Raw genomic sequence first — 25,342 nt, 5'->3', positions numbered from 1 at the left:
GCTATCCTTAAGAGCTCTATCTAGTGAACCACACGCATTCAAGTTACGCGACATCTGCCCTGCAACCGCTGCACGGTGGCGCAACGATGGAGCTGCTGCCTTACAGCGCCCGAGACCCAGGGTTCGATCCTGACTACGGGTGCTTGTCTGTACAGAGTTTGTACGTTCTCCCTGTGACCTTGTGGGTTTTCTCCGGGTGCTCTGGTTTCCTCCCACTCTCCAGATGTGCAGGTTTGTAGGTTAATTGGCTTTGTGAAAAAATTGTCAATTGTCTCGAGTGTGTGTAGAACAGCATCAGTATGTGGGGTCGCTGCGCGATGCGGTCTCGGTGGGCCGAGGAGGCTGCATCTCTAAACTAAACTGAACTGTGCCTCAGAAAGGGGCGGCACGGTGGCGCAGCGGTAGAGTTGCTGCCTTACAGAGAATGCAGCGCCGGAGACTCAGGTTCGATTCTGACTACGGGTGCTGTACTGTACGGAGTTTGTACGTTCTCCCCGTGACCTGCGTGGGTTTTCTCCGAGATCTTCGGTTTTCTCCCACACTCCAAAGACGTACAGGTTTGTAGGTTAATTAGCTGGGCAAATGTAAAAATTGTCCCTAGTGTGTGTAGGATAGTGTTAGTGTGCGGGGATCGCTGGGCGGCGCGGACACAGTGGGCCGAAGGGCCTGTTTCTGCGCTGTGTCTCTAAATCTAAACAAAAAAGACTGGAAAGACTGAGAATTTCCCACACTTCTACAAGCAACATGTTGTATGAGTGGCATCTGGTACGTGACACTATCCCGAGGCCCAGCGTTAACAAGACGGTCGGTGTAAGATCCATAGTTCAATTGGGTTTACTTTGGCTGTACGCAGAATACGACTGCAAGACTCAAAGAGTTCGCTGTTCTCCAATCCCTGTGCGATGGTCTAAGTCTGGCAAGTTCAGGACTTCCTTTGAACACCATGATTTTTAATAAAGTCAATTTTCACACCATAACCACGGGCTGCCAAAATGCTTTAACACCCAAGCAGCACTTCCATTTCACTTCTGGTAAAGTGTTTCGTTGGGTTTTAGTTTACTGTCCCGTTGTACCGAGGTACAGTGAAAAGCTTTTTTTAGTCGAATGCTATCCAGTCAGCGCAAAGACTATACATGATTACATTCACAAAAAGCTGGAGTAACTCAGCGGGTCAGGCAGCATCACAGGAGAGAAGGAATGGGTGACGTTTCGGTCAGACTGAAGAAGGGTCTCGACCCGAATCGTCGCCCATTCCTTCTCTCCTGAGATGCTGCCTGACCCGCTGAGTTACTCCAGCTTTTTGTGATACCTTCGATTTGTACCAGCGTCTGCAATTATTTAACTACACATACATGATTACAATCAAGCCATCCACAGTGTACAGATACAGGATAAAGGGATAACGTTTAGTGCAAGAAAAAGTCCAGTAAAGTCCGATTAAAGACAGTCCGAGTATCTCCAATGAGGTAGACGGTAGTTCAGGACTATTCTCTGGTTGTGGTAGGATGATTCAGTTGCCTGATAGCAGCTGGGAAGAAACTGTCCCTGAATCTGGAGGTGTGCGTTTTCACACTTCTGTACCTCTTGCCCGATGGGAGAGGGGAGAAGAGGGAGTGGCCGGGGTGTGACTGGTCCTTGATTATGCTGCTGGCCTTGCCGAGGCAGCGTGAGGTGTAAATTGAGTCAATGGAAGGGAGGTTGGTCTGTGTGATGGTCCGCAATTCTCTGTGATTTCTTGCGGTCTTGATAACCAATTTTGAAAAGCTTTCAAAGCCAAAGGGCTTTAGAAACAGGTACTTTTTAGGAGAAACCACCAGAAACTGCAGATGCTGGAATCTAGAGAAAAACACAAAGTGCTGGAGGAACTTAGCAGGTCAAGCAGCATCTACAGAGGGAATAGACAGGCGGCGTTTCATAGAAACATAGAATATAGGTGCGTGAGCAGGCCATTCGGCCCTTCAAGCCAGCAACGCCATTCAATATGATCATGGCTGATCATCCGAAATCAGTACCCGGTTCCTGCTTTTTCCCCCCATATCCCTTGATTTCAGGTCAGGACCTTTCTTCAGACTGATTGTAATGGGGAGGGGGGAAGCTGGAAAAGATAGGCAGGGGTGGGATATAGCCAGGCAAGTGATAGATGGATACAGGTGAAGGGGTGGGGGGGGTGATTTGGGGCGGGATGGTGGCGCAGCGGTAGAGTTGCTGCCTTGCAGTGCCAGAGACCCGAGTTCGATCCTGACTACGGGTGCTGTTTGTATGTTCTCCCTGTGACCGCGTGGGTTTTCTCCGGGTGCTCCGGTTTCAACTCCCACACTCCAAAGACGTGCAGGTTTGTAGGTTGATTGGCTTCGGTAAAATAATTAAAATGTCCCTAGTGTGTGTGGGTTAATGTACTGGGTGATCGCTGGTCGGCGTGGACTCGGTGGGCCGAAGGGCCAGTTTCCGCGCTGTATTCTCTAAAGTCTAAATGACAAAGGCTGGCGGCAAAAAGGAAATAAAAGGGTGTCAGATAAAGAAAGAAGAGGGATGAAATGTAAAATCGAAGTGATAGAGGTGGAAGGGTCGTTGGGGGGTGGGGGAAGAGAGCCAGGATAGTGGGATAAATGGTCGAGCTCTAACGGGGACATAGAAAATGGAGAAGGGGGGTTGATCCTTAAAACTGGAGAATTCAATATTCATGCTGTAGGAAGGCACATCAGATGCTGGTTTATGCCGAAGATGGACACAAAATGCTGCCGTAACTCAGCGATCTCAGACAGTATCTCTGGAGAAAAGGAAGAACTGACATTTCGGTTCGAGACTCTTCTTCAGACTGAGAGTCAGGGGAAAGGCAAACGGGAGACATAGATGGTGATATAGAGAGATATTGAACAAATGAATGGATGTAGGGAGACAAAAAGCTGGAGTAACGCAGCGGGACAGGCAGCATCTTTGGAGAGAAGGAATGGGTGACAATAGACAATAGGTGCAGGAGGAGGCCATTCGGCCCTTCGAGCCAGCACCGCCATTCAATGTGATCATGGCTGATCATTCTCAATCAGTACCCCGTTCCTGCCTTCTCCCCATACCCCCTGACTCTGCTATCCTTAAGAGCTCTATCTAGCTCTCTCTTGAATGCATTCAGAGAATTGGCCTCCACTGCCTTCTGAGGCAGAGAATTCCACAGATTCACAACTCTCTGACTGAAAATGTTTTTCCTCATCTCAGTTCTAAATGGCCTACCCCTTATTCTTAAACTGTGGCCCCTTGTTCTGGACTCCCCCAACATTGGGAACATGTTTCCCGCCTCTAACGTGTCCAACCCCTTAATAATCTTATACGTTTCGATAAGATCTCCTCTCATCCTTCTAAATTCCAGTGTATACAAGCCGAGTCGCTCCAGTCTTTCAACCCTTCTTTCAGACCTGGCCCGAAACGTCACCCATTCCTTCTCTCCAGAGACGCTGCCTGTCCCGCTGAGTTACTCCAGCTTTTTATGTCTATCTTCGATTTAAACGAGCAACTGCAGTTCCTTCTGACACAATGGATATAGAACAAATGATTCATATGAATAGGATGGGGAGTTAAAATGTTTAGCAACCATTAGGTGAAGGGGGAAGATTTGAGGGGCAACTTTTTCACATAGAGGTTGGTGGATGCATGGAACGACCTGCCAGAGGAGGTAGTTGAGGCATGTACCATAACAACATTGAAAATAAACGTGGACAGGTACATAGATAGGAGAGGTTTAAAGGGATATGGGCCAAACGCGGGCAGATGGGACTAGGGTAGATGGGACATCTTGGTCAGCATGGACAAGTTGGGCTGAAGGGCTGGGTTCCGTGCTCTATGACTCTATGACTAAAAGTGTAGCCAGCAAAAGAGCAAGGGCCTTAAGCGATGAATTAATGTTCATAAGTGATAGAAGCAGAATTAGGCCATTCGGCCCATCAAGTCTATTCCGCCATTCAATCATGGCTGATCTACTTCTCCCTCCTAACCCCATTCTCCTGCCTTTTCCCCATAACCTCTGACACCCGTACTAATCAAGAATCCATCTATCTCTGCCTTAACCATATCCACTGACTTGGCCTCCACACCCTTCTGCGGCAAAGAATTCCACAGATTCACCGCCTCTGACTAAGGAGATTTCTCCTCATCTCCTTCCTAAAAGAACGTCCTTTAATTCGGAGGCTACGGCCTCCGGTCCTAGACTCTCCCATTAGTGGAGACATCCTCTCTACGTCCACTCTACCCAGGCCTTTCATTATTCTCTCCCCACAGCTCAGACCCTCGAGTCCTGGCCACGTCCTGGTATAATGTTTGTCCATATGTGTTCATGGAAACAGGCCCTGCACACTTGACAAACTATAATTGCATGTTCAGGCCAATTATGGCACCATAGTGACTCTATTGAGGGGGGGGGGAAGGCTAATTACACTGTGACAAGTTTACATGAGCAGTTCCCATTATAAATGTGCATACATGAATTCATAATATAAATCTCTGAGAGAGAAGCGAGATGAAATTTTAATAGATTAATATTTGATTTTCTAAGACCATCACCCCAAGGAACTGGGGACTCATTTTATTTTAAACTGAAGCTGGGTTAAGAGATAAAATGAAGCAAGATGTAAAAGACTTGCTCGTTCTACATGTCACAAACTTGTGTTTGTAAGATATCGGAGCAGAATTAGGCCACTCGTTGCATCAAGAAAACCCACACGTTCACAGGGAGAAGGTACAAACTCCGTACAGACAGCATCCGTGGTCAGGATCGAACCCGGGTCTCCGGCGCTGTGAGGCAGCAACTTTACCGCTGCGCCCATTAAATGATAAGACAAATGCCACTGAATGTGACAGTCCATCTGCCTTAATATTAATAGATGATAATAAATAATAGATAATAGACAATAGGTGCAGGAGGAGGCCATTCGGCCCTTCGAGCCAGCACTGCCATTCACCGTGATCATGGCTGATCATCCACAATCAGTACCCCGTTCCTACCTTCTCCCCATATCCCTTGACTCCGCTATCATTAAGAATATCTAGTATAAGAAGATAACTGCAGATGCTGGTACAAATCAAAGGTATTTATTCACACAATGCTGGAGTAACTCAGCAGGTCAGGCAGCATCTCGGGAGAGAAGGGATGGGTGACGTTTTGGGTCGAGACCCTTCTTCAGACTGATGTCAGGGGGGCGGGACAAAGGAAGGATATAGGTGGAGACAGGAAGATAGAGGGAGAACTGGGAAGGAGGAGGGGACGGGAGGGACAGAGGAACTATCTAAAGTTGGAGAAGTCGATGTTCATACCACTGGGCTGCAAACTGCCCAGGCGAAATATGAGGTGCTGTTCCGCCAATTTCCGGTGGGCCTCACTATGGCACTGGAGGAGGCCCATGACAGAAAGGTCAGACTGGGAATGGGAGGGGGAGTTGAAGTGCTCGGCCACCGGGAGATCAGTTTGGTTAATGCGGACCGGGCACAGGTGTTCAGTGAAATGATCGCTGAGCCTGCGCTTGGTTTCGCCGATGTAAATAAGTTGACATCTAGAGCAATATCTAACTCTCTCTTGAAGTTTATAAGGTACATAGGTCTCGGACCAGAATTAGGCTGTTCAACCCGTCAGGTTTATTCCACCATTCAATCATGACTGATCTATCTTTCCCTCTCATTCTCCTGCCTTCTCCTGCCTTCTCCCCATAACCCCTGACAACCGTACTAATCTCTGTGTTAAAAATATCTATTGATTTGGCTCCCACAGGCGATGATTTCCACAGATTCACCATACTCTGAAGAAGGGTCCCGAACTAAACGTCGCCTATCCATGTCCTCCACAGATGCTGCCTGACCAGTTGAGTTATCCAGCACTTTGTGTTTTAACTAACAATTATACATCTCCATTACAATTAGTTCTGCGTCTATAATGCAAAACCTACATAAATCTACCAAACAGTAATTATCATTCGCTTTAAGTTCTTTACATTCATTAAACTTAGTTAATTATGATTTAAAAATAGAATTCCTTGCAATTTCCTGAGAAGAGTTTTATGTTGGGTATTTGGTATCTTGTTTGCCAAGAAAATGTCATCAGAAAATCAAACTCCAGGAAACATTCTCAGAAAATCTCGGGAACCTCGGGTCCCCAATAATCATTGACAAGAAGATGTTATAGGAACGATGTTCTCAAGAGTTCAGAGAAGATTTGCGAGGATGTCGCCAGGACTCGAGGGCGTCTGATCTATAGGGAGAGGTTGAGCAGGCTGGGACTCTGTTCCTTGGAGCGCAGGAGGATGAGGGATGGTCTTATAGAAACACAGAAAATAGGTGCACGAGGAGGCCATTTGGCCCTTCGAGCCAGCACCGCCATTCATTGTGATCATGGCTGATCATCTACAATCAGTAACCCGTGCCTGCCTTCTCCCCATATCCCTTGATTCCACTAGCCCCCAGAGCTCTATCTAACTCTCTTATAAATTCATCCAGTGAATTGGCCTCCACTGCCTTATGTGGCAGAGAATTCCACAAATTCACAACTCTGGGTGAAAAAGTTTCATCTCACCTGTTTTAAATGGCCTCCCCTTTATTGAGGCCCCTGGTTCTGGACTCCCTCAACATTGGGAATATTTTTCCTGCATCTAGCTCATCTAGTCCTTTTATAAAATGTATAAAAATGTATAAAGTGTATAAAATCATGAGAGGAAAAGATCGGCTAAACGCACAGAAGTAGGAGAAGTGAGGACCAGAGGACATAGGTTTAAGGTGAAGCGGAGAAGATTTAATAGTAATCTTTTTCACACCAAGGGCGGTGGGTGTATGGAACGAGCTGCCAGAGGGGGTAGTTGAGGCAGGTACTACAGCAACATTTAAGAAACAATTAGACAGGTACATGGAAAGGACAGGTTTGGAGGGATATGGACCAAATGCAGGCAGGTGGGACTAGTGTAGATGGAACTTGTTGGTCGGTGTGGGCAAGTTGGGCCCAATTGCCTGCTTCCACACTGTATGACTCCATGACTCTAAGAAGAATGTTCCTAATGTAAGCCCAGAATAAATGCATATCTAGAAAGGATAGGAAAATAGAGAGTGGTGCAAACAGGAAAGGCAGACTTAAGACGTTTAATATATGCAAACAATATGTGATTGTGAGACATAAGAGTGCTGGAGTAACTCAGCGGGTCAAGCAGCATCTCTGGAGAACATGGATAGGTGACGTTTCACAGAGTGCTGGAGTAACTCAGCGGGTCAGGCAGCATCTCTGGAGAACATGGATAGGTGACGTTTGGGGTCAGGACCCTTCTCCCAACCTGAAACGTCACCTATCCATGTCCTCCACAGATGCTGCCTGACCTGCTGAGTTACTCCAGCACTCTGTGTCTTTCCTTGGTAAAACCAGCAGCTGCAGCTCCTTGTTTCTACAAATGTTATTGTGACATCAACAAGCAACAAAATTAAAAAATAATTATAGTAAGAAACACATCAGAATCAAAACTTTAGCAATTAGTTTTTTGTAATCCTCAGGTTCTTATAGCTGTAAGTTTATTATCCTATCCAAACAGTTCATTAAAAAGCATGTGTTATAAGTAAACAATGTTAAGGAATTAATGTCACTTAATCCTTCAATGAAGCAGCATGGAGATCTATCATACACGAAGTTTAGCTGGGGAACTATAATACAAACACACTGTTCTATGCGGCACAGTGGCGCAGCGGTACAGTTGCTGCCATTTAGATTTTAAGACTTTAGAGACACAGCATGGAAACAGGTCCTTTGACCCACCGAGTCCGCGCTGACCTGCGATCACCCCGCATACTAGCACTATCCTACACACACTAGGGACAATTGACAGTTTTTTTAACCTGAAGCCAATTAACCTACAAACCTGCACGTCTTTGGAGTGTGGGAGGAAAATGGAGCACCCGGAGAAAACCCACGCGGTCACGGGGAGAACGTACAAACTCCGTACAGACGGCACCCGTGGTTGGGATGGAACCCAGGTCTCTGGTGCTGTAAGGCAGCAACTCTACCGCCGCGCCACCGTGCGGTCCCATGAATCCGCCATGGATTCACTAAACGTTATTCCCTTCATCGTGTATCTGCACACTGTGGACGGCTCGATTGTAATCGTGTATTGTCTTTCCGGTTGATTGGTGTGCACGCAACAAAAGCTTTTCACTGTTCCCCAGTACACATGACAATAAACTCAACTAAACAAAGTTTAAAATACCTTTCATAATATTACTTGCAGTGTTTCTGCTTAGTTTCTGTGTCATTGTGATCCTCTAAAGTGTTGAGAAATGCTTGGCTAAATGAACGAAGGTGGATAAATGTTAAATGTCATAATGACCTACGGTTCCCAACTACGGGTGCCGTCTGTATGGAGTTTGTACGTTATCCACTTTGGCGGCAAGAACAGGAAAGCAGAGTATTACCTGAATGGTGGCCAATTAGGAAAAGGGGAGATGCAACGTGACGTGGGTGTCGTAGTACACCAGTCATTGAAAGCAAGCGTGCAGGTGCAGCAGGCAGTGAAGAAAGCGAATGGTATGTTAGCATTCATAGCAAGAGGATTTGAGTATAGGAGCAGGGAGGTTCTGCTGCAGTTGTACAGGGCCTTGGTGAGACCACACCTGGAGTATTGTGTACAGTTTTGGTCTCCTAACCTGAGGAAAGACATTCTAGCCTTATGAGAGGGAGTACAGAGAAGGTTCACCAGATTGATCCCTGGGATGGCAGGACTTTCATATGAAGAAAGACTGGATAGACTAGGTTTATACTCGCTGGAATTTAGAAGACTGAGGGGGGGATCTTATTGAAACATATAAAATTCTTAAGGGGTTGGAGAGGATAGATGCGGGAAGATTGTTCCCGATGTTGGGGAAGTCCAGAACCAGGGGTCACAGCTTAAGGATAAGGGGGAAGTCTTTTAGGACCGAGATGAGAAAACATTTCTTCACACAGAGAGTGGTGAGTCTGTGGAATTCTCTGCCACAGAAGGTAGTTGAGGCCAGTTCATTGGCTATATTTAAGAGGGAGTTAGATGTGGCCCTTATGGCTAAAGGGATCAGGGGATATGGAGAGAAGGCAGGTACAGGTTACTGAGCTGGATGATCAGCCATGATCATATTGAATGGCGGCGCAGGCTCAAAGGGCCGAATAGCCCACTCCTGCACCTATTTTTATGTTTCTATGTTTCTATGACCTCAGAGCAAGACTAAAGGATTCAAAAACCATGAACTAAACTTAATATGCTGCCTGGATTAGAAGTATTAGTTATTAGGAAAGTTTGGAGAAACTTGGAACGTCGGAGATAGAGGGGAGATTGATGGCAATATATACAATTATGAGGGCAGGCTATGGATGTTTCTGGATTCCCCATTGCACGACATGGAGGCTATAGATAGAAACATAGAAAACAGGTGCAGGAGGAGGCCATTCGGCCCTTCGAGCCAGCACCGCCATTCATTGTGATCATGGCTGATCATCCACAATCAGTACCCCGTGCCTGCCTTCTCCCCATATCCCTTGATTCCGCTAGCCCCTAGAGCTTTAACTAACTCTCTTTTAAATTCATCCAGTGAATTGGCCTCCGCTGCCCTCTGTGGCAGAGAATTCCACAAATTGACAACTCTCTGGGTGAGAAAGTTTTTTTCTCACCTCAGTTTTAACTGGCCTCCCCTTTATTCTTAGACTGTGCCCGTGACTGTAGACCAGAAAGGGTGCAGCGGTGGTTTAGCCGAATGCTGCCTGGATTTGTAGGTATTAGCTGTGGGGCAGACTTGGATTGTTTTCTTTGCAACTTCGGAGTGTGAGGGAAAACCTGAGAGAAGTATATAAAATTATGAGAGACATAGGGGCGGCACAGTGGTGGAGTTGCTACCTTACAGTTCCAGCGACCTGGGTTCGGTCCTGACCACAGGTGCTGTCTGTACGGAGTTTGTACGTTCTCCCATGACCTGCTCCGGATTCCTCCCGCTCTCCAAAGACGTACTGTACAGGTTTGTAGGCTAATTGGCTTGGTAAAAATGTAAAGAGGTCCTTCTACAGTTGTACCGGGCCCTGGTGAGACCGCACCTGGAGTACTGTGTGCAGTTTTGGTCTCCAAATTTGAGGAAGGATATTCTTGCTATGGAGGGCGTGCAGCGTAGGTTCACTAGGTTAATTCCCGGAAGGGCGGGACTGTCGTATGTTGAAAGGCTGGAGCAATTAGGCTTGTATACACTGGAATTTAGAAGGATGAGGGGGGATCTTATTGAAACATATAAGATAATTAGGGGATTGGACACATTAGAGGCAGGAAACATGTTCCCAATGTAGGGGGAGTCCAGAACAAGGGGCCACAGTTTAAGAATAAGGGGTAGGCCATTTAGAACGGAGATGAGGAAGAACTTTTTCAGTCAGAGAGTGGTGAAGGTGTGGAATTCTCTGCCTCAGAAGGCAGTGGAGGCCAGTTCGTTGGATGCTTTCAAGAGCGAGCTGGATAGAGCTCTTAAGGATAGCGGAGTGAGGGGGTATGGGGAGAAGGCAGGAAATGGGTACTGATTGAGAGTGATCAGCCATGATCGCATTGAATGGCGGTGCTGGCTCGAATGGCCTACTCCTGCACCTATTGTCTATTGTCTATTGTAAACTATCGCTTGTGTGTATGCGGTAAGTCAATAGACAATAGGTGCAGGAGAAGGCCATTCGGCCCTTCGAGCCAGCACCGCCATTCAATGTGATCATGGCTGATCACTCTCAATCAGTACCCCGTTTCTGCCTTCTCCCCATACCCCCTGACTCCGCTATCCTTAAGAGCTCTATCTAGCTCTCTCTTGAATGCATTCAGAGAATTGGCCTCCACTGCCTTCTGAGGCAGAGAATTCCACAGATTCACAACTCTCCGACTGAAAAAGATTTTCCTCATCTCAGTTCTAAATGGCCTATCCCTTATTCTTAAACTGCGGCCCCTTGTTCTGGACTCCCCCAACATTGGGAACATGTTTCCTGCCTCTAACGTGTCCAACCCCTTAATAATCTTATAGGTTTCGATAAGATCCCCTCTCATCCTTCTAAATTCCAGTGTATGCAAGCCTAGTCGCTCCAGTCTTTCAACATATGACAGTCCTGCCATTCCGGGAATTAACCTAGTAAACCTACGCTGCACGTAATGTTAAGTGTACGGGGATCACTGTTCGGTGCAGATTCGGTGAGCCAAATGGCCTGTTTCTGCACGTATCTCTAAAGTAAACTAAACTTAAATGGTAGGGTAGACAGTCAGATACTTTTCCCGAGGGTGGAAACATCAAAGAGCAATGGACATAGCTTTAGGGTGTGAGGAGTAACGTTTAAAGTAGATGTGTGGAGAAAGTCTTGTATACAGCGGGTGGTAGGGGCCTGGAATACTTTCCAGGGATGGTGTTGGAGGCAGAGACAATAGTGGCTTTTAAGAGACTTTTCGATGGGTACATGGATATGCAAATAGGGTTGGCAACTGTCCCGTATTAGCCCGGGACATCCCGTATATTGGGCTAAATTGGTTTGTCCCGTATGGGACCGCCCTTGTCCCATATTAGGCCCAGGGGATGCTGTAGGCCCGGGGGATGCTGTAGGCCCGGGGGCCGCTGTAGGCCCGGGTGCCGCCTAACGGAGGTTGCATAGCATCCCGCCTCCCGGCCCGGGCGGCCGCCATTGGTGGAGCGAGAGCACGTGGCCGCTGGTGGGTGAGGTCACGTGGGGCGCGGCGGGGCTGTGACGTCACCTTTTGTCCCTTATTTGGGAGTGAGAAAGTTGGCAACCCTATATGCAGAGCATTGAAAGATATGGATCACGTTCAGTACGGACTGTGGGAAGAAAGTCCTGTTCTGTACAGTTAGAGTGACACAGTGTGGAAACAGACTCTTTGGCCCAACTTGCCCATGCCGACCAAGATGTCCGATCTCCATTAGTCTCACCTGCCTGCATCTGGACCATATCCATCCAAACCTTTCCTGTCCATGTAGCTGTCTAAATGTCTTTTACATGTTGTTATAGTACCTGCCTCAACTACCTCCTCTGGCAGCTCATTCCATATCCCCACACTCTGAGTGGAACAGTTGCCCCTCAGGTTCCCATTCAATCTTTCCCCCCAGCACTTTGTGTCCTTTTGTGTATTAACCGGGCACCTGTAGTTCTTTGTTTCAAAATCCTCATAAATCTTTTCTGCGCTCATTCCAGCTGAACAACATTCATCCTGTAGCAGGGTGACCATCTTGGAATCAAATTAGACTCCCCTTCATTTTGGTGATTCAGTCTGAAGAAGGGTCCAGACCCGAAACGCCACGCACCCATGTTCTCCAGAGATGCTGCCTGACCCGCTGAGTTACTCCAGCACTCTGTGTCCTTTTACAAGGATGCTGCCAGGTGTCGAGGGTCTGAGCTGTTTTAGAGATACAGCATGGACTTCGGCCCACCAGCGATCCCCGCACACACACGAGGGACAATTTACATTCATACCAAGCCAACTAACCTACAAACCTGTACGTCTTTGGAGTGTGGGAGGAAACCGAAGATCTCGGAGAAAACCCACGCAGGTCATGGGGAGAACGTACAAACTCCGTACAGACGGCACCCGCAGTCAGGATCGAACTCAGATCTCCGGCGCTGCATTCGCTGTAAGGCAGCAACTCTACCGCTGCGCCACCGTTTTGCTAGAGAGAGACTTTGGGCAGGTGAGGACTTGGAGCGCAGGAAGCTCAAGGGTAATTTTACAGAGGTGTATAAGATCATGAGGGGAATAGAAAGGGTGAATGCACAGAGTCTTTTTCGCAGAGATGGAGAATCAAGAACCAGAGGACATAGGCTTAAGGTGAGAAGGAAAAGACTTCACGAGAGGATTTGAGTATAGGAGCAAAGAGGTCCTTCTGCAGTTGTACAGGGCCCTGGTAAGACCGCACCTGGAGTACTGTGTGCAGTTTTGGTCTCCAAATTTGAGGAAGGATATTCTTGCTATTGAGGGAGTGCAGCATAGGTTCACGAGGTTAATTCCCGGTATGGCGGGACTGTCATATGAAGAAAGACTGGAGCGACTTGGCTGGTATTCACTGGAATTTAGAAGGATGGGAGGGGATCTTATAGAAACATACAAATTTATTAAAGGATTGGACACGCTAAATGCAGGAAACATGTTCCTGATGTTGGGAGAGTCCAGAACCAGGGGCCACAGTTTAAGAATAAGGGGTAGGCCATTTAGAACTGAGATGTGGAAAAACTTTTTCACCCAGAGAGCTGTGAATTTTTGTGGAATTCTCTGCCTCAGAAGGTAGTGGATGCCGATTCACTGAATGCTTTCAAAAGAGAGCTAGATAAAGCTCTTAAGGATAGCGGAATCAAGGAGTATGGGGAGAAGGCAGGAACGGGTTACTGATTGTGGATGATCAGCCATGATCACATTGAATGGCGGTGCTGGCTTGAAGGGCTGAATGACCTACTCCTGCACCTATTGTCTATGTATCTACGTAACCTGAAGAGCAATTTTTCCACCCAGAGGGTGGGGGTAATATGGAACGATCTGCCAGAGGAGGTAGTTGAGGCAGTGTAAGAAAATAACTGCAGATGCTGGTACAAATCAAAGGTATTTATTCACAAAATGCTTGAGTAACTCAGCAGGTCAGGCAGCACCACAGGAGAGAAGGAATGGGTGACGTTTCAGATCGAGACCCTTCTTCAGTCTAAAGAAGGGCCTCGATCCAAAACGTCACCCATTCTTTCCCTCCTGAGATGCTGCCTGACCTGTTGAGTAACTCCAGCATTTTGTGAATAAGTTAGTTGAGGCAGGTATTGTAACATCATTTAAAAAATGAAATGTGTAGGAAAGAACTGCAGATGCAGGTTTATACCGAAGGTAGACAGAAAATGCTGCAAGGTCTCGACCCGAATTGCCACCTATTCTTTTTCTCCAGGGATGCTACCCGAACCTCTGAGTTACTCCAGCACTTTGTGTCTATCTTCGGCATAAACCAGCATCTGCAGTTCCTTCCAACACATTTTGTCTACTCCACTGCAAAATATCTTCACGGTGTGGAGTCCACTTTGAGCAAGTTCTCCTCTTCCCTCCGACAGCGAGTCTGAAGAAGGGTCACGACCCGAATCGTCACCTATTCTTTTTCCCCAGAGATGCTGCCTGACCCGATGAGCTTCCCAAGATGGCGCCCGACCCGGGTGACTATCTGCGTGCTAGCCACAGAAGCTGATCTACAAACTCATGTTACATTCGCCCCACACCCTTAAATCTCTACTCCTACAGCAACATTTCTTCCCGTATCATGGATCTGTACGCTGTAAATGGCTCGACTGCATTCATGTTCTGTCTTTACGCTGACTGGACAGCACGTAACCAAAGCTTTTCACTGTACCTCGGCACATGTGACAATAAACAAAATTGAACTGAACTGAGTTACATCGTGTCTATCTTCAGCATTTAAAAGACACTTGGGCAGGTGCACAGATAGGAAAGGTTTAGAGGGATATGAGCCAAAGGGACAAGCTCAAATGGGGCATCTTGGGCCGAACTTTAGAAACATGTAGAATTCTTAAGGGATTGGACAGGCTAGATGCGGGAAAAAAGTTCCCGATGTTGGAGGAGTCCAGAACCAGGGGTCACAGTTTAAGAATAAGGGGTAGGCCATTTAGGGCTCAGATGAGGAAAATCTTTTTCACCCAGAGAGTTGTGAATCTGTGGAATTCTTTGCCTCAGAAGGCAGTGGAGGCCAATTCACTGGATGTTTCCAAGAGACAGTTAGATTTAGCTCTTAGGGCTAGTGGAATCAAGGGATATGGGGAGAAAGCAGGAACGGGGTACTGATTGGGGATGATCAGCCATGATCATATTGAATGGCGGTGCTGGCTCGAAGGACTAAATGGCCTACTCCTGCACCTAATTTCGATGTTTCTATGGCATGGTGACTTGGGTCGAAGGGGCTTTGTTTCCGTGCTGTAAGACTCTATGATGTTCAGAGCCTAAAGGGTTAATCAGTTTTGTTCGCCTGAACAGCTGCTAGGCGGGTTTGCAAGGATAATGTTTTTTTTAAAATAAAGCGTATTTAAATCGGCTGTGGGAGTAGCTTTCTTGCACTGAAGTTACAGCTGTGCACAAGAACATCTTAAAATATAATTACAGTGAAACATTTGAGGCACAGACTGTTATCCAGTGTCTGCTTTAACCTGTTCACTGCCAAGTTGTTTTTTTCTCTATCAGCCATGACCTGAGTATACTCGGGGGTGGCACTGAACAGGTTAAAAACCCTGTGTGCAGGAAGGAACTGCAGATGCTGGTTGACACCAACGAAGGACCCAAAATGCTGGAGTAACTCAGCGGGACAGGCAGCATCTTGGGTGAGAAGGAATGGGTGACGTGACGTTTCGGGTCAAGACACTTCTTCAGTCTGAAGGAGGGTCTCGACCCGAAACGCCACCCATTCTTCTTCAGTCTGAAGAAGGGTCTCGACCCGAAACGTCACCCGTTCCTTCTCTCCAGAGATGCTGCCTGACCCGCTGAGTTACTCCAGCATTTTGTGTATAGGGTTTTAACCTGCATCTGAAGGAACAGGTGGCGTTTCGGGTCGAGACCTATTCCTTCTCTACGGAGATGCTTACTGCCTGTCCCGCTGAATTACTCCAGCATTCTGTGTCTATCTTAGGTTAAAAACACTGTCCTTTCTTAGAGCATAAAGACTCCTCAATTCCTCCCCCTCCCCCCCCGACCTAGCAGGCTAATTTTGAGTGAGGATTTGGCGGCTGGGAGTGGTACAGGGGGAGGTGGTACAGGGGCAGTGACAGGCTCATTAGTGTGTTCTCCCAGCATTGACATTTGCGCTGGCGACTGTAATCACTTCACCTAATCCCCGTAGAGTCCCTCTCCATCAGCCGGAAGGATCACCGCTTCACCCGCACAAGGCACGCACATAATTATACTCATTCCCTTCTTGCGATGCATAAATATGATGATTTCCTGGCCCTCTGCCAACGATTTCATCCGCTCCAGAGAAACCAAGGGCAGTACGTCACGCAGAGAGAGAGAGCGGGGAGGAGGCGAAGACTGGGAATGGAGGTTTAAAGCCAGATACGCCTGAGTCACGCAGCGTGGAAATAAGCCCCATCGGCCCAACTTGCCCACGCTGACCAACATGCCCCATCTACACTAATCCCACCTGCCTGCGCTGGGCCCATATCCCTCTAAACCTTAGACACAAAATGCTGGAGTAACTCAGCGGATCAGGCAGCAATTCTTGGGAAAAGGAATAAGTGATGTTTTGGGTCGAGATACTAAGGGAGACCCGAAGGGTCTCGACCCGAAACGTCACCTATTCCTTCTCTCCAGAGATGCTGCCTGACCCGCTGAGTAACTCCAGCACTCTGTGAAACTTCACCTATCCATGTTCTCCAGAGATGCTGCCTGACCCGCTGAGTTACTCCAGCATGAGTTACTCGGTGTAAACCAGCATCTGCAGTTCCATCCTACACATCTGTCTGTCACTAAAACTTACTGTCCTTGTATATGTGTGTTTGTGCAAAGCATAACTTTTATGGGTCGCACAGCCAAAACGGTCCATTTTTGCACCACCGCACTCACCACTATCCTGGGCATAATCTCTGACAACTCTCATTCCAATTAAAGCTACATTTTTAAAGCCAGAGAGATTTTAAAGTTTAAAATTCACTTTCTAACCCATTTCCTGAAACTACTCAGCGTCTGACGTCACAATGCTCCACGTTCCACTTCATTTGCTCCTCACTCGCCAAAACAAGATGGCCGCCGGCAGCGCCACCACCCGCCCGTGCTCAGTCGTTCCCTCTCTCCCCTTGCCTCTCCCTTCCCCATCCCTTGTACCTCCCCCCTCACCTCGCCTCTCGCCTCTACCCTCGCCTCTCGCCCGGCCCCGGCAGAGACTCGCACGTGGGCAGTCAACGTTGAACGCACGGGCACTGGTAAGTGCCTTTCACCGCCAACAACTCCATAGAGGGGAGTGGGCGTGGCGGCCGAGTAGGTAGAGTGGGTCCAGGGCTCGCTCAGTGACGACACCCTCTCCCCTTCCCTGTTCCTCCACTACGAGGAATGGGCCCAACGGGTCCACTTGGTCTAGTTCCCAATACACCTGTCTAAACGTTTCTTAAACGTTGCGATTGTACCTGCCTCAACTACCTCCTCCAACAGCTCGTTCCATAAACCCACCACTCTTTGTGTAAAAAGGTTGCCTCTCAGGTTCCTATTATATCTCCCCCCCCCCCACCTCACCTTAAACCTATGTCCTCTGATTCTCGATTCCCCATCTCTGGGTAAGAAACTGTGATTTAATCCTGTCTATTCCTTGCATGATTTTATACACCTCTATTAGATCACTGCTCATCCTCCTGCTCTGAAAGGAATACACTGGAATTTAGAAGGATGAGAGGAGATCTTATCGAAAGGTATAAGATTATTAAGGGGTTGGACACGTTAGAGGCAGGGAACATGATCCCAATGTTGGGGGAGTCCAGAACCAGGAGCCACAGTTTAAGAATAAGGGGTAGGCCATTTAGAACGGAAATGAGGAAAAACCTTTTTACTCAGAGAGTTGTAAATCTGTGGAATTCTCTGCCTCAGAAGGCAGTGGAGGCCAATTCTCTGGATGCTTTCAAGAGAGAGCTAGATAGAGCTCTTAAAGATAGCGGAGTCATGAGGTATGGGGAGAAGGCAGGAACGGGGTACTGATTGAGAATGATCACCCATGGTCACATTGAATGGCGGTGCTGTCTCGAAGGGCCGAACGGCCTCCTCCTGCACCTATTGTCTATTGAATAGAGTCCTAGTCCGCTCAACCTCTCCCTATAGCTCAGGCCCTCAAGACCTGGCAACATCCTCGTAAACCTTCTCTGCACTCTTTCCAGCTTCACATTCTTTCGAAAGCACGGAGAGCAAAACTGAACTCAAAGCTCCAAATGTGGCCTCACCAACGTCTTGTACAACTATAACATAACACCCCAACTTCTGTGCACAATATCCTGATTGATGAAGGCCGAGGTCACAGTTTAAGAATAAGGGGTAGGCCATTTAGAACTGAGATGAGGGAAAACTTTTTCAGTCAGAGAGTTGTGAATCTGTGGAATTCTCTGCCTCGGAAGGCAGTGGAGGCTAATTCTCTGAATGCATTCAAGAGAGAGCTAGATAGAGCTCTTAAGGATAGCGGAGTCTGGGGGTATGGGGAGAAGGCAGGAACAGGGTACTGATTGAGAATGATCAGCCATGATCACATTGAATGGCGGTGCTGGCTCGAAGGGCCGAATGGCCTCCTCCTGCATCTATTGTCTATTGTCTATTGTAAGCCTTCTTGACCATCCAATCTACCTCTGGTGCCACTTTCAAAGCAAACTGGACATTGTGGGCCTAAACACGTGTTCCTGTGCTGTACTTATTTGCTTTATTCATGGAAAATTCACCCAAATCGCATAGAAATAACGTAAATGCATGCAGGTCTACTGTCGGGTATTACTGGCCAAAGATAGGGTAAAGGGTCAGAACCTTTTTGCCCCAGGACAGAAAAATCCACTACTAAACGACATAGCTTTAATGGGAGAGGCAAAGATGAAAGGAGCAGTGCATTTTTGTTTAACATAGAGAGTGGTGAGTGCCAGGGATGGTGTTGGAGGCAGATTCAGCTGAGAAGGTTGTTGGCTGCAACCTTCCCCCCATTGACGAACTGTACACTGCAAGGGCCAGGAAGCGAGCGGGCAAGATCATCTCTGACCCCTCTCACCCTGGCCACAAACTCTTTGAAGCACTTCCCTCTGGAAGGCGACTCCGGACTGTCAAAGCAGCCACAGCCAGACATAAAGACAGCTTTTTTCCACGAGCAGTAGCTCTACTCAACAACCAAAAGTCTGCAGCCTCCTTTTGCACCGGTATTTTATTTCATTCACATGTTTAAACTATGATGTTTTATTCTTAATGTTTTATGTTTTATTAGAAACATAGAAAATAGATGCAGGAGTAGGCCATTCGGCCCTTCGAGCCTGCACCGCCATTCAATATGATCATGGCTGATCATCCAACTCAGTATCCTGTACCTGCCTTCTTTCTCTCCATACCCCCTGATCCCTTTAGCCACAAGGGCCACATCTAACTCCCTCTTAAATATAGCCAATGAACTGGCCTCAACTACCTTCTGTGGCAGAGAATTCCACAGATTCACCACTCTCTGTGTGAAAAAAAACGTTCTCATCTCGGTCCTAAAAGACTTCCCCCTTATCCTTAAACTGTGACCGCTTGTTCTGGACTTCCCCAACATCGGGAACAATCATCCTGCATCTAGCCTGTCCAACCCCTTAAGAATTTTGTAAGTTTCTATAAGATCCCCCCTCAATCTTCTAAATTCCAGCGAGTACAAGCCGAGTCTATCCAGTCTTTCTTCATATGAAAGTCCTGCCATCCCAGGAATCATTCTTAATTGTTTACTGTCTGTTGTCTTGTTACTTGCGAGCGGAGCACCAAGGCAAATTCCTTGTATGTGTACATACTTGGCCAATATACTTATTCAATTCAATTCAATTCAATGTTGGTGTTTAAGACACTTTTGGATCGGCACATGGATATGCAGGGAATGTGGATTATGTGCAGGTAGATAAGCGTTGGTCTTGGCACAATGTTCGGCATAGACATTGTGGGCCGAAGGGCCTGTTCCTGTATTGCGCCGTTCTATGTTCTAAAGTACCAATGGCTGGGCAGGGAAGGCAGCAAAATGAAGCAGTGTGAAAGCACCAAAGTAATCGAGCTGTCAGGAGCACTTCAGTCCAGTGAAGTCTCAAGTAAGCGGCACGGTGGCGCAGTGGTAGAGTTGATGCCTTACAACACCAGAGCCCCTGGCCCCGGATTCGATCCTAACTACGGGCGCTGGCTGTGCGGAGTTTGTACGTTCTCCGTGTGACCGCGTGGGTTTTCTCCGAGATCTTCAGTTTCCTCCCACACTCCAAAGACGTACAGGTAAATTGGCTTTGGTATAAGTGTAAAATTGTCCTTAATGTGTGCAGATATTGTTAATGCGCGGGGATCGCTGGTCGGTGCAGTCTTGATGGGACGAAGGGCCTGTTTCCACGCTGTATCTCTACACTAAATTAAACTATGAAGTAAACACACTTTTCTTTATCAATTTCCTTTCTTTTATTCTCTTACTTTCCTGATATTCGACTTTATACTGCAGCCATTGTCTTAGTCAGTGTTTTTGCATTGGAGAGTGGCCGGCACGGTGGCGCAGCGGTAGAGTTGCTACCTTACAGCGCTGGAGACCCGGGTTCGATCCTGACTACGGGTGCTGTCTGTATGGAGTTTGTACGTCCTTCCCGTGACCTGCGTGGGGTTTCTCTGGGTGCTTCGGTTTGCTCCCACACTCCAAAGACAAGGTTTGTAGGTTAATTGGCTTCAGTAAAAATTGTAAATTGCCCCCAGTGTGTAGCATAGTGCTGGTGGTAAGGCGTGATTGCTGGTCGGTGTGGACTCGGTGGGCCGAAGGGCCTGTATCCACGCTGTATCTCTAAAGTTTATAGATTGAAAAGTAGCAGATTATGAAGCTCTCTATCACTCGAAATGCAGCCTCATCTGCTGAGTTGCTCCAGCACTTTGTCTTTTTGTAAACCGGCATCTGCAGTTGGTTTCTTGTGTCCTCACAAACTCTATTGGGTAAATTTGTAAACTGTCCCTAGTGTGTAGGATAGTGCTCGTGTATGTGGATCGCTGGTCGGCGCAGACTCGGTGGGCCGAAGGACCTGTTTCAGCGCTGTATCTCTAAACTAAAGTTAAAAAGTCACGAGACAAGGACAATCACACAGATGACTTTGACCTTTACCTCAGCCCTGTAATCAATCTTTGAACTGATTTTCCAGCCTGCCCCAGCACCTCAGCTGACTACAGTGAACGTATTCAGTGAGCTCGGTATCAGACATGGGAGTTTGCTGCACAGTCAAACACATTGATCATTCTTCACCCTCAGAGTAATGTGAGGTGTTGCATTTTTGAATGTCTAACATGGGCAGGAGCCACACAGTGAATGGCCGGGCTCTGGGGAGTGTTGTGGAGCAGAGGAATCTAGGAGTGCAGGTACAAAGTTCCTTGAAGGTGGCGTCACATGTAGATCGGGTGGTCAAAAAGGCTTTTTGACACACTGGCCTTCATCTGTCAGAATATTGAGTATAGATGTTGGGAGGTCATGTTGCAGTTGTATGAGACATCGATGAGGCCGCATTTAGAGTATTGTGTTCAGTTATGGGCAGCATGTTATAGGAAAGATGTTGTCAAGCTGGAAAGGGTGTAAAGAAGATTTACAAGGATATTGCCAGGACTCGAGGGTCTGAGTTATAGGGATAGGTTGAGCACGTTGGGACTCTATTTCCTGGAGAGCAGGTGGATGATCTTATAGAGGTGTGTAATATCATGAGGGGAATAGATCAGGTAAACACACAGAGTCTCTTACCCAGAGTAGGGAATCGAGAATGGTGTTATCTGAATGGTGTCAAGTTAGGAAATGGGGAAGTACAAAGAGATCTGGGTGTCCTTGTTCATCAGTCACTTATAAAGTTAGCCTGCAGGTACAGCAGGCAGTGAAGAAAGCTAATGGCATGTTGGCCTTTATGACAAGAGGAGTTGAGTATAGGAGCAAAGAGGTCCTTCTGCAGTTGTACAGGGCCCTAGTGAGACTGCACCTGGAGTACTGTGTGCAGTTTTGGTCTCCAAATTTCAGGAAGGAAATTCTTGCTATTGAGGGCGTGTAGCGTAGGTTTACTAGGTTAATTCCCGGAATGGCGGGACTGTCGTATGTTGAAAGACTGGAGCGACTAGGCTTGTATACACTGGAATTTAGAAGGATGAGAGGGGATCTTATTGAAACATATAAGATTATTAAGGGGTTGGACACATTAGAGGCAGGAAACATGTTCCCAATGTTGTTCCCAATGAGTCCAGAACCAGGAGCCACAGTTTAAGAATAAGGGGTAGGCCATTTAGAACGGAGATGAGGAAAAACCTTTTCAGTCGGAGTTGTAAATCTGTGGAATTCTCTGCCTCAGAAGGCAGTGGAGGCCAATTCTCTGGATGCTTTCAAGAGAGAGCTAGATAGAGCTCTTAAGGATAGCGGAGTCAGGGGGTATGGGGAGAAGGCAGGAACGGGGTACTGATTGTGAATGATCAGCCATGATCACATTGAATGGCGGTGCTGGCTCGAAGGGCCGAATGGCCTACTCCTGCACCTATTGTCTATTGAGAACCAGAGGGTGTTGGTTTAAGGTAAAGGGGGAACATAATGGGTAACTTTTTCACACAAAGGGTGGTGGGTGTATGGAACATGCTGCTGGAGAAGGTAGCTGAGGCAGGGACTATCGCAATGTTTAGACAGGTACATGGATAGGACAGGTTTAGAGGGATAAGGGCCAAACGCAGGCAGTGTAGATGGGACATGTTGGTCGGTGTGGGCAAGTGTTTCCGCACTGTATGACTCAGTCCAGAGTGAACCGTTTGTGTACAGAGGTCCCAACGTGGGCAGAGAAGGGTGTCTACAGCTTGGATAGACTCGGCTTCTACTCGCTGGAATTTAGAAGGTTGAGGGGGGATCTTATAGAAACTTACAAAATTCTGAAGGGGTTGGACAGGCTAGATGCAGGAAGATTGTTCCCGATGTTGGGGAAGTCCAGAACAAGGGGTCACAGTTTAAGGATAAGGGGGAAGTCTTTTAGGACCGAGATGAGAAAGTTTTTTTTCACACAGAGAGTGGTGAATCTGTGGAATTCTCTGCCACAGAGGGTAGTTGAGGCCAGTTCAGTGGCTATATTTAAGAGGGAGTTAGATGTGGCCCTTGTGGCTAAAGGGATCAGGGGGTATGGAGAGAAGGCAGGTACGGGATACTGAGTTGGATGATCAGCCATGATCATATTGAATGGCGGTGCAGGCTCGAAGGGCCGAGTGGCCTACTCCTGCACCTATTGTCTATTGTCTATTGCAGGGATAAGGGCCAAACGCCGGCAGTGTAGATGGGACATGTTGGTCGGTGTGGGCAAGTGTTTCCTCACAGTATGACTTAGTCCCTTGTGAACCGTTTGTGTACAGAGGTCCCAACGTGGGCAGAGAAGGATGTTTACAGAATGTATGTCTGGAGAAGGGTCTCGACCCGAAACGTCTCCCATTCCTTGTCATCACAGATGCTGCCTGTCCCGTTGAGTTACTCCAGCATTTTGTGTCTATCTAGGATGTTTACGGACTCAATTTTAAAAAAAAGACAACATCCCGCACAATTTAACTTTCCACATTAACGAGTCGGTCATTGAATGCTCAGTCACAGTGTTAAATACTTAACAGTACTTTCTATATTATCAAAGTGATCATTGAATATCACCTGTTGGACATGATGGGAGCCAGGACTACTTTCAAACGGACAACCATCTGCGGTTAATGGTAAGCTCTGGCCGCACCACATGAAATGATATAAATACAAGGTCAATGCACAGAGACTTCATCAACCATTCACAAACATAATATTCACTTTTTTTGTTAAAATTATTTTAAATATGAAAACAAAAATATCCGAGCACCAATGTGGGGAGGTGGCATTGTGTTCAGTCCTGGGCACCGTGTTATCGGAAAGATGTTGTCAAGCTGGAAAGGGTACAGAGAAGATTAACGAGGATGTTGCCAGGACCCGAGGGTGTGAGCTGTAGGGAGAGGTTGAGCAGGCTGGGTCTCTATTCCATGGAGCGCAGGAGGATGAGGGGTGATCATATAGAGGTGTGTAAAATCATGAGAGGAATAGATGCACAGAGTCTCTTCCCTGAGTAGGGGAATCGAGGACCAGAGGACATAGGATTAAGGTGAAGGGGAAAAGATATAATAGGAATCTGAGGGGTGACCTTTTCACACAAACGGTGGTGGCTGTATGGAACGAGCTGCCAGAGGAGGTAGTTGAGGCAGGTACTGTTTAAGAAACATTTGGACAGGTAGGTGGATAGGACAGGTTTGGTGGGATATGGGCCAAACGCGGGCAGGTGACACTGGTGTAGATGGGACATGTTGGTCGGTGTGGGCAAGTTGGGGTGAAGGGCCTGTTTCAACACTGTATCACTCTATGACTATCGCTTGAAATGGCCAAATGGATCCATTTGCCACATAAGGCTGCATTATGTATTTTGTATGTTTCCATGCTGTATGACTCTATGACCCCATTCATGCACGGCGATGTACGTTTGGGTATAAAGCCAGAGATTATGTCTGTTCCAGCACACTGGCAAGGAACCCTGAAGTTAAGGGTGTCAGGGGTTATGGGGAGAAGGCAGGAGAATGGGGTTGAGGGGGAGCAATAGATCAGCTGTGATTGAATGGCAGAATAGACCTGATGGGCAGAATGACAGAAATTCTGGTCCTAGAACTTATGAACTTAGAATTAATATCTCCTCCATGCAAACTTGCATTCAACGTCTTTTCTAGTTCAATGAGGAATGGCACTTTGGTTGCTGCAGTTATAGATTTCATAGCTCAGATTATTTGCAATGAAGGTTGTGCCCCTCAATATCCATTTTGTTGAAAACTGATTGTTATCAAGTGTAAAGGAAAGCTACTGTTGGGATTTACAAATACCTCAATCTGATGGAAGCCAATGGAATGTTGGCCTTCATAACAAGAGGAGTTGAGTACAGGAGCAAAGAGGTCCTTCTGCATTTGTACAGAGCCCTAGTGAGACCGCACCTGGAGTATTGTGTGCAGTTTTGGTCTCCAAATTTGAGGAAGGATATTCTTGCTATTGAGGGCGTGCAGCGTAGGTTTACTAGGTTAATTCCCGGAATGGCGGGACTGTCATATGTTGAAAGACTGGAGCGACTAGGCTTGTATACACTGGAATTTAGAAGGATGAGAGGAGATCTTATCGAAACGTATAAGATTATTAAGGGGTTGGACACGTTAGAGGCAGGAAACATGTTCCCAATGTTGGGGGAGTCCAGAACCAGGGGCCACAGTTTAAGAATAAGGGGTAGGCCATTTAGAACGGAGATGAGGAAAAACTTTTTCAGTCAGAGAGTTGTGAATCTGTGGAATTCTCTGCCTCAGAAGGCAGTGGAGGCCAATTCTCTGAATGCATTCAAGAGAGAGCTAGATAAAACTCTTAAGGATAGCGGAGTCAGTGGGTATGGGGAAAAGGCAGGAACGGGGTACTGATTGTGAATGATCAGCCATGATCACATTGAATAGCGGTGCTGGCTCGAAGGGCCGAATGGCCTACTCCTGTACCTATTGTCTATTGTCAATTTACAATTTTTACAGAAGCCAATCAGCCTACACACCTGCACGTCTTTGGAGTGTGGGAGGAAACCGGAGCTCCCTGAGAAAACCCACGC

The 25,342-nt window shown here is 47.2% G+C and overlaps 1 protein-coding gene across 5 annotated transcripts in view; it reads right to left on the bottom strand.

Annotated features, from left to right (window-relative positions):
- The window catches only part of sobpa (sine oculis binding protein homolog (Drosophila) a), a 242,894-nt gene that overhangs the window by 48,900 nt on the left and 168,652 nt on the right, over positions 1 to 25,342 (bottom strand). For 3 of the 5 annotated variants that reach the window (XM_078399864.1, XM_078399865.1, XM_078399866.1), the window contains exon 5: positions 23,353 to 23,418. The exons of the other annotated variants lie outside the window; for them this stretch is intronic. In XM_078399864.1, coding sequence (XP_078255990.1) covers positions 23,353 to 23,418 — 66 coding nt within the window. The remainder of the gene's footprint in view (positions 1 to 23,352; positions 23,419 to 25,342) is intronic. 5 annotated transcript variants of the gene reach the window in all.

The sequence above is a fragment of the Rhinoraja longicauda genome, chromosome 5 (genome assembly GCF_053455715.1).
Source record: "Rhinoraja longicauda isolate Sanriku21f chromosome 5, sRhiLon1.1, whole genome shotgun sequence".
Classification (NCBI taxonomy): Eukaryota; Metazoa; Chordata; class Chondrichthyes; order Rajiformes; family Arhynchobatidae; genus Rhinoraja; species Rhinoraja longicauda.
This window is presented reverse-complemented; position numbering and strand designations above follow the sequence as displayed.